The 10107-nt window shown below is 35.1% G+C and overlaps 2 protein-coding genes across 2 annotated transcripts; one reads left to right on the top strand and one right to left on the bottom strand.

Moving 5' to 3' along the window:
* The first annotated feature begins 2020 nt into the window (after window positions 1-2020).
* On the top strand, window positions 2021-3274 carry LOC120181138. The gene is made up of 3 exons (XM_039186336.1): window positions 2021-2318; window positions 2432-2505; window positions 3016-3274. The coding sequence occupies exons 1-3, from the start codon at window positions 2055-2057 to the stop codon at window positions 3101-3103; spliced, it is 426 nt and encodes a 141-aa protein (XP_039042267.1). The 5' UTR covers window positions 2021-2054; the 3' UTR covers window positions 3104-3274.
* Window positions 3275-4642: 1368 nt separating this feature from the next.
* LOC120181148 (phosphate transporter PHO1 homolog 3-like) lies at window positions 4643-7742 on the bottom strand. Its single transcript, XM_039186346.1, has 9 exons — window positions 7126-7742; window positions 6656-7053; window positions 6359-6560; window positions 6142-6262; window positions 5797-6055; window positions 5611-5715; window positions 5051-5527; window positions 4825-4961; window positions 4643-4754 (listed from the first exon to the last, which is right to left on the bottom strand). Exons 1-9 carry the CDS (start codon window positions 7727-7729, stop codon window positions 4643-4645), a joined length of 2415 nt encoding a protein of 804 aa, XP_039042277.1. The 5' UTR covers window positions 7730-7742.
* Window positions 7743-10107: the final 2365 nt, after the last annotated feature.

Here is a 10107-nt window from a genome sequence, read left to right as displayed (position 1 = left end):
TTATTGGCTTCTCCTCCAACTTCAACTCCCATCCCTGAAGATAATAGTATATGACAGTATGATAAATTACATATCACTGTCTGATTTGAGAGATATTATCAAGGGATGGAGCTCTCATTTGGCTAAATTCTTGGATGGGATTAATTATTGGACTCATTCTGGACACAAGAAGCCAAAGAAGTTCAATGCCACAGTTGTCAGAGACGAGACCGCGCCACAACAATCACCGGGAGCCAGAGGGGATTGTGGTCCTCTCGTATGCATGTGCTTGGCGCGTTTGACGACGGGAAGCACATAATTTCTACCTCACACCGATAGAGATAGAGCTGCAGTAGGCTTGTGGTTTCGGCATTATATGGCTAGAGTGATATATTCGAGACGCTGCTTACCTGCATCCGCGTTATGAAAGTATTCATTGTTAATTGGTAAGTCAAATGCAAGTTTTGTTAATATATATACTCCTTTTGGTTTGAAAATGTTTGGTTAAGTACCTAGAATTCAATAATTTGCTGTTTGTAGGTTTTAGATGTGTAGGAAGTCTTGTTTGAGCAAATGTTTGGTTTCTGCAGGTTAATCCTTAAGTGAGCTGCGTGAAATGGATGTACGGGTGCAAAAGTTGATTAATTGATTCAATAATTGATGAGGAAATAAGAATTATTATTATTTTTTGATTGTTTAATTGATTTGTAAAAAATGATTTGTAAATGTTGATTTGCTTAATTGTTGTGTACATAATTCTTATTTGTGCATGTTTAATTGATTGAAATGTAATAGTTGATTTGTTGATTTTCAATCTGCATTATGTTGAAGGCAAAACAGACTATCGCAACACGAAACTAACTATCGCAACGAGAGAATCGCAATGCGAAATAAAAATCGTAACGAGCGCGTTGCGATTTCCCCGTTGCGATAGTCAAATGAATGTCTAATAAGTGATAACAACTGAACAGATCATAGCAATGTTCAAACTCAAGTTACTAATACATGCCTAACTGAAAATGTTAAAAGTGCACACATAAAATACACATAATACAACGTTTGCATTTAAAAATCACCTAAGTTAACAGTCCCAAAAGGTGAAGCCGGTTGTGATTGGGATTTTGAAGATGATTGCGATTTTCAGAATTTCGTTGCGAAAGTCAGAATCGCGTTGCGAAAGTCAGTATCGCGTTGCGATTTTGTATTATCGCGTTGCGATAGTCAGTATCGCATTGCGATTTTCCAAATTCGCATTGCGATTTACTTATTCGCATTGCGAATTGGGAAAATCGCAACGCGAAATTGTAAAATCGCATTGCGATAGTCATAATCACGTTGCGAATCTGGAAACTGATTTGCGATAATGGAGATCGCGTTGCGAATTAGCGATCGCATTGCGATTTTGTTGGTCATTTTGGCAAATCCGGAAAAAGTTGGTTAAAATCGTATATTATATGAGATTTTTGGTCACTGAGGTTATTTTCTCTTTTTTTTTTTGGCATTACGAACCTCTGGCATTACTGGACATGCGTTGATATTCTTTATTATAATTTTCTTTTCTATATATATTTATTTTCTTTTTTTATTTTAATAAATGCATGTGTTACACGTTTGCATCTGTTTTATGACACGTTTTCTTATTTTTTTTTTAGTTATTTGATCTTTTTTAATTTATATTTTTTTAAGGATTGATTTGACATCACAACGACTGATCAAGATAACGCTTATATAATATCTTATTGATCTTCACTACGTTGAACTAGAGGTGAGCAAAACTTGACTTTGACTCATTTTAATTGAATACTTGAAATAGAAAAGTGTATTAATAAATTAATATTTGCTTCAAAAATAATATCCTTATTTCATGTATTTCTTTTAAGAAAAACGAAAAAATTATATAAAAAAACCCCTCAAATGAAGCCCAAACGCAAGACATTCTTCGGCTCAACCCAAAAACTGATTGCCTAACCCAGAAACGGCGCCGTTTAGATGAAAAAAATCCCTTGCGGTCTCTTTTAAAAACTATATACCTAGACGGAGCTGGCGCACCAGTCACCGCCGCCGTCCTTCCAAAAATGGCGTCGATACTAGCGATGCTAAAGCGCTCCGCAGCCGCTGAATGCGATTCAGTTTTGGTATTGAGGAGATGGGTTCATGCTTCAGCACTCGCTCCATCTCTGGATGATTCCTTCACTCATCCCGCACCATCACAGCAGTTGGTTTTACCCGAGTCCGATCGATTATCTGACAGAAATAGTAACACCTTCGGGTTCGGGTTCGGGTTCTCAAGTTTCCCCTTCGGAGGATCCATGGAGCTCATGGCTGTCCCAAAGAGAAAAGTAAAGATTGCTTTTCAATACTAGTTTTATTTATTAATTCTGCTAGATATGTTCTTAGAATACAAAGATGTTCAAATAGAAAAAAGTTTTATTTTTTTTCTATATTTTTGCAGGTGAGTCGCCATAAGAGAGGCATAAGAAATGGACCCAAGGCTTTGAAACCCGTTCCGGTTATTGTTAGATGCAAGTAAGTATGTTTAATTTGTCGATTATTTTTTATGTTTGTTATTGGAAATTTCTTGATAGTTCATATGGTTGAATAGCAATGAATGTTCATCATATTTTAAAAGTGTCAAGTCTTAGCTTGAATTTGCTGTCCCTAGTAAGAATAGCACAGCACTGATTAGAGCCTTGAATCCGGTTTACGGTATATACACATATCAACATTCGAACCGGAATATTCATCATATTTATAAAAATGTTACAGGCGTAGCTTGAATTTGCTGTCCTTAGTAAGAATTGCAAAGCATTGATTAGAGCCTTGGATCACGTTTACAGTATATATGCATATCAAGGTTCGATACTGTACGATAAGTAAATGATAATGTAAGGTTTAGCCCTGTAAATCTTTTGAAGGGCTGAACAAAGAGATGGAATATAATATTCATGTGCCTTTGATGACCTTCCTTCAAAACAAATAAATTGTCAATAGGTAAAATCAGCATACATGTAATTACCATCCGTTGCTTTATTGCAGGAGCTGCGGTCGTGTTAAGTTGCCGCACTTCTTTTGTTGCAGTGGAGATCGGGGACAGAACAGCGAACAAGGTCATTCATCTGGTTAAGTATGTCGTGACTTCTGTTGGTGAACTACAGAGATAAAATAAGATGCTTTTTGTGTTTTATGAGTAGAACTTTGTATGGATGTCTCTTGTCCATTTTTTTTTCTTGTAGAAATCTTTTGTCCTAAGCTTTATGATCATCTATCAATATATTTTGCTTGATGACTTTGTTAATGGGTGCATTTGATGCTGTCGGCTGATTCGATCATGAAATCGGTTAGAAAGTTTCATTTGGTTGGATTATAACAAGATTGTGTTGCACTCTATTTCTCTTAACCTTACAAGTTCGTGTACTTGAATTGCAAATTTCTTGTTTATCGTTTGAAGTTACCGGATATTTCTTTCAAGGAAGAGATGATCGAGTTTCATGTATTTATTCGCTGCAACTGAGTTAAAGTTTCATGATCATAGGATTGACCATTGCATTTGCACTTACACGAAAAACAGTAGTTATATATGAATATCAGTTCAATATGTTGATTTCTGGCATGTTTGCTGCTCCATGGCTAAAATTTACTTAATTGAGCTCCAAGGTCTCTTTTTCCGAGTATTTCTTCTGGATTCTCATAATAATTCGTTTAGGGTTAGGATTCAAGTATGGAGAAGGCCACCGGGTAGTCGCCGCCTCATACGTTACTCTTTGTAAATGACCAGTCTTGCTTTAGGAGCTCTAGTTTTTGCTATTCCGGCGGCACGAAATGCATGTCTCCCGACGATCGTAGAGGTTGTATGGGTTCTGTGATCGACAGCATCTCTCCGACAACATAAATTCAATTGTTTGATTGATTCCGGCAACAGCGCCACTCCGTCGTCTTCATCTCCATCTCCACTGCTCCTTGTTTACCCAATAAGAATATAGAGTAGTTTGCCCGTTAGAAATTCAAAATATAAATCAAACACTATAACTTTATGTTTTTATTAAATAAATCAAATAAGATATATAACATTTGCACTATTAAAATATAAATAAAACACTATAATTTTATTTTTTTATTAAACAAATCAAATAAGGTATATAACATTTGCACTATTGTATCTCGTAATGCTATATTTTTAAAATTTTATTTTTTTTCTAAGGATAATTTTACGTTTCGCGAATCAAACGTTATAAAGGAAGTAATGCGATAAAATTATAATATAAATTATTTTAGATTATAATAAAATTATAAAAGTATAGCAACTCAATAGTAATATTTTAAAATATAAAATACACTAACATGATCATAATAAATTTATAAAAAAATTGAAATAAATTATAAATAAAATAATTGTATATTCAATAACTAAATAATGGAAAGTAAAAATATAATTTCAATCAAAAATTGATTTTTTTACCATACAAATTATAAAAGATTGACTTTTTAGATTAGGTTGATAAACAAATTTTCACCCTAATTTTAAAGTCATAAGTAATGTGTTTGACATTGCTTTTTCCGGCGATAAAAATATTTTTAACAGGCAAAAGCATCGGCAAACGCACTCTTAATCAAAGATCTAGGACTAGTTTTTCTTGTATATGTATCTTATTGAATTCTAAACTACCTATTCATCTTTATCTTCATCTTCTTCTTCATCTTCATCGTAGTTGAAAGGCAACGGAACCGATTTGAATGCCCGATAATTGCCCACGTTATTCAAATGCTCGTTCTCCAACCTGGAGACATTGATTCGATCATAAAGATTCGAGTTTCTCAGTTAACAGGGAAAGAACACACTCAGTTTACCTGAAGAAATTCCACACCCCTCGCCGGATAATCTCGAGGCTTGCGACAATGGTGATCATATTTTGCGTATGTAAACCATGTAGCTTGAAATTGAACACTGTTTGCAGCCATGCAAATCTCAGCACGACATTCAGGACCTGCGTTCCGATGGATGAACCTTGTTAAAACAGATGAACGAAGGTGATGAACGAGTTTCGGAGTTCGAAACCTTGATTTTTTGACTTACCATGGCACAAAAGTAGACACTTTTTCGTGGTATAAGGAGTTTATCTCTCAACCATCGGTTCTTTGAATGGCGTTGGAGGAGTCCCCAGTCGTAGATAAGGTCCCAATAAGTACCGACAATGGCGGCCGTCACCGAGAAAACGAGGGCCAAAATTTTCCAATTTAACTCGTCGTTGTTAAGACTGTAAGCAGTTCTCATGCAAAGGGCTACAATGGTGAGGAAATATTTCACGGCGTTGTAAACCTGAGGAGTTTCTTTCTCTTCGAAAAAACGACGCAAGCACTGAAGAAGACGAGACCAGAAAGGAATGACGGAGACGATGAAGCTGAAAGTGGTGAACACATCGTTGCTTTTGCAACTGCTTTCTCTGTGCCTGAAATCTCCCCAACCATAGTAGCAAATGTAGAACTCAAGGCTTCTAAATGCTTGAACCTGGCTGGTTAACTGGTCTGCCAGGAAGAAATCTGGAAGCCTGACCTGCAATTTCAAGGTAATTTAAAGATCAAAATTATCTGACATGAATGTCTGACGCCAGTTCTTCAAGAAAAATGATACCTTACCTTGTAGAGAGGGGCTAAGATACAGTGAAACAAACAAGTGAGGAAGAAGAATCGACTCGATCGATACAGTATGTTAAATGGGAGGAACAATATGACAAATATCACCTGCAGATCGAAGAAGAAACCAAGAATTCAGATATATATATATATATAGTTATCATTTATGAATGAATTCAATGATCTTACCAGCACTACGATCAAAGGGACGATTTCGGTGAAGGCTTTATAATCGTTAGTTTCGGGATCCATCTCCAAATGAAGATTAGAGAGCACACTAGCAAGTGCCATTGCTGCAAGACCAAAGCTTACAAGCAACACTTCCCTGTACCGAAGCTCTGTTCCTTGCTTGAAACCAAATATGAAGGCATAATTTACTCGATACCGTCTCCAAAAGTACACATTCCCAGCGTACATAACCGTATGTAGAACAATGAATCCAAATAAACTGCAAAATTGTTTGCCAAAAACATGTCAAAACAAATGGTTCATACAGACCGAATCAACTCGAACTGCAGGGACAGGATTCGGTACCTGTAAAGAGGAAACATGGTTTCCATGTACTTGTTCGTTCCGTACTGGTCATTGAAATGCCGAGCACGAATGATCAAAATAAGTGCTAATATCAGAGCAAATGCGCATCCAGCGAAGAAACCTGAGAAATATTCAAGAATTGCAGAGAGTTACATCTATTGACACGAAATTTCTTTGGTAATTTTTCTATCTATATGTATGGATTTCAAAGTTGTACCTGTATAAAATGTTGTTGTATGTCTTTGTTTCCTAGCTTTGGGCCTTAAAATATTCATTCCTTTTCTGCGGTTCGAGTTTGCAAAGTGTTTTATGACCGTAGCCTCGACTCTTTCCATAAGTTTTGTGACCTCTTCGGAGCTACCTAGATAAGAACTATCCACCATGTTCATGTATGATTTTGAAGCATTCCTTGAACTAATCTGCAATCATCAAACAACAAAACACTGTCAAAAACCAGAAATCTAAACAATTTGCAACATAAATGATGCATATATACATGCATATGTATGTATACCTTGTCATATTTTTTCATGATTTTTGAGAAAGCCAATGTATTTAAGAAGCTGTAACTTTTGAGGAGGAGAAGCTTCCGGTAGAATTCAACAAAAGCTCGCTTGAGTTTGTTCTCAATACTCTTGAGATTCTCCCTGTTAAACTTCAAATCGGACGATTGAGGGGCGTTTAGAAACACTTTAATGGTTGATCGAGGCGTCTCCAGTGTGTTATTCATTTTAACACGGTCCAGTATCTGTAATGGAGCCGGTTTATGTTGCTTGAACCTTTTAAGAATCACTGGCTTTTCAATGGCTTGCGCTTCAATATCCGGCTTTACACTATCTTTCTTATCTTCATCCGAATCGTCGTTCACGATCGGACCTTCTTCGATGATCTCCATATGCTCAACCGATCTTCCTGCAAATCAACAATCAAAGTGTATTCATGAAAAATTTAAAGCATAAAATTCAATGCTTGTCATGTACTTACTGCCACTCGCTCTAGAACCAGCGGGAGTCGAAGCGGCCAGCGCGGTGGCCGACGCGGTGATAGCTGAGGCGAGACGAGACATGTCGTCGGACCGGTCTTGCCACGACCACCCGAGAGGATTCTCCACTTTGATTCTAAAGGCAATAAAAGCATCCATTTGCTTGTTTAAGGTCTCAGCCTCCTGCTTCACCTCAGCCACCTTGGACTTGTAAAACTTGATCACCTTATTGAACTCATCGTCCAGCCTTCTGAAGTACACCAGTTCGTACTCTCCGCCTTTCTCTCCTTGCATATGGAACGTCGTTTCGTACTTCTCGGAGCCGTTCCGGTTAACGAAATTCACCAAAATCGGATGATCCTCAACGTCCGACGACGAGGACGACGAACCGTCGGATTGCTGCCTGTGTAACAGCCCACTGAAAGCTCTGTACATCGACATGCTTCGGATCATTCCATGTGGGACTTGTTGTTGTTGCTGCTGCTGTTTGATTCTCTGTTTGAAAGCTTGAATTTCTTTTAAAAGGGACTTAAGATAATCGTAATCCATGTATGCCGCTTGCCATTCCGGCACCATTTGAGCTGCAAATTCCTTCCCGAACTTCATTTTTTCCTGGGAATTTTCAGTGCTCAACAGTGTCATTCAAAAGCCAAAACGAAGGTCCAAGAAATGTATGAGAATGGGGTTATCTGGTGGAAGAAATGTGTATCTATAGGCGTAAAAAAAATTGACCTTTTCTCTCCGTTTCCCCTTTCACTGTTCACGTAAAGAACTTTCCAGTCCGAGTGGAAAATATGGTTCACTGTTCACGTAAAAATTTTCAAGAGCGGGTGGACGTTGTTTAAGGACTATTGTTACCAAAACATGCACGTGCAAAAATAATTGAAAAAAATATATATAATAGTATGTTTTGGTTATTCGTCGTAAAAAAATTAATAGTAATATCATTGTGTTAATATAAGATAACCTCACATCAGTATTAAAAAAATATTAATTTGAGATTTTTTTTAACAACGGATAATTAAAATGGAATCAAAATATAACATTAACCTACATCTTTACAAAAATAATAATTAAATGACTAAAATGGAATCACAAAAATGGTTGCATGACTAAGTATGTAGTTTACCCAAAATAATATATGCTATTAGGTTAAGTGATACGTAGATTTGTATGGATCACACATTTAGTATCACATTCAAATAAATTAATTTAATTAATGAAAAACTAGACCTCATGAGATATTAAATATGTTAAAAATGCATAATACATTAACATTATGCAAAATTCGACCAAACGGAGGAAAAAAGGTTATGAACATGAGAATTTGAATTTTAACATATTGAATATCGGTTTGAAAAATAACTACATAAATTCATTCAATTAGGTTTTGATTTCTATGTCATTATTTCTTAGTTTGTTATTACACTTTGAAAAATATAGGTTTAAACACTTTTAAAATTAATCTCAAAAATAGTTTTCTTTTTGTTTCGAGTTAACTGCATCGTGTATCCCCAAACTGTGATCCTCGTTTTAAATCGATACCTAAACTTTTGAATTTTCTAATTTCATGCTCAAACTATGATACTCATTCTGAATTAGTCCTCAAACTATTGAACATTCCAGTTCCATCCTCAAACCATGACCCTTAGTCTAAATCGGACCCTAACCTTTTAAATCTTCCAATTCCATCCCTAAATTCGTCCAAACATGTAATTAATTTTAACATTAAACTTTATTTTTTTTTCAAACATATAATAATATGACTTGACATAACTATATTATTAACATGGAATGTGATTAGTATATACATATAATTTGGGAAGAAATTGAGAATGTTTGGGGACCAATTTAGAATGAAGGATATAGTTTGGGGATGAAACTAAAATGTTCAAAAGTCTGAGGACTAATATAGAATGATAGTCGTGGTTTAAGGATGAAATTATGATATTTAATAGTTTAAGGATCAATTTAAAATGAGAAGCATAGTTTGAGGACGTACGATGCAGTTAACTCTTTTACTTCTTTTTCAGGTTACCTTCGGTAAGCATGGTTATTCCTTTTGCCAAGTTAGGAGAGATCCCATTAATAATGAGTTATTTTATAATTGAAGAGGTCAAAATTGTCAAAATAATAATAATAATAACACCAACAATCGGTTAGTCTAGTGGGATGAGGCACTAGGTCTCTTAAATAAGGTCAGGAGTTCGAATCCTGACGTTTGTGAATGGAGCAAACTGAGTTAGGAGGGTTACCCTCGCCTCTACAGTAGCCGATCTGGATTAGTCGGTCAATAGATCAGATACCAGTGATTAAATCAAAATAATAATAATAATAATAATAATAATAATAATAATAATAATGAATTTAGCAACAAGCAATGGAAGATGAAGATTGCTGAATTTCATCTCATATTAATTAGGTTCTTAAAGTTTTGGTGTTGAATTATTAGGTGATCTGACGTTATCAAAGTTTCTTTTATTAGCCCGTTAGGTGGCACGAATACATACCTTTGGTCAAAATCAATGCATTTATTAAACAAATTTATGAAATCTTAATTTACAAGTAATTATTATTATTATAAGAGAGCTGCCAATTCAAATTCATATAAACCCTAGACAATCATACATTATATATGTACAAGAATACAATAAAAAAATTAATTATTAATATTTAATTTTGTTAATATGATAACACGTATTACTTCTCTTGATTAGTTAAAATAACATGTTTTTAAATTATTATTTTTTATCTTTGAATGAGTTTTACTTATTAGTTTTTATATGTATATATGGACATGATCCAATTACTCTGTATAAAAATAAGAGATTTATACATTCTCAAAACCATCGGATGATCGAAAATAAAAGTTGAGATTAACAGTAGAAAATGACAAGATATTTACTGGAAAAAGAAACAATGAGTTAATCTCAACCTTTGATTTCCTTCAATCTAACAATCCTGAAAAGGTATGAAACAAAAAG

Source organism: Hibiscus syriacus, unplaced genomic scaffold (genome assembly GCF_006381635.1).
Source record: "Hibiscus syriacus cultivar Baekdansim isolate YM2019G1 unplaced genomic scaffold, ASM638163v2 tig00112517_pilon, whole genome shotgun sequence".
Taxonomy (NCBI): Eukaryota; Viridiplantae; Streptophyta; class Magnoliopsida; order Malvales; family Malvaceae; genus Hibiscus; species Hibiscus syriacus.
This window is presented reverse-complemented; position numbering and strand designations above follow the sequence as displayed.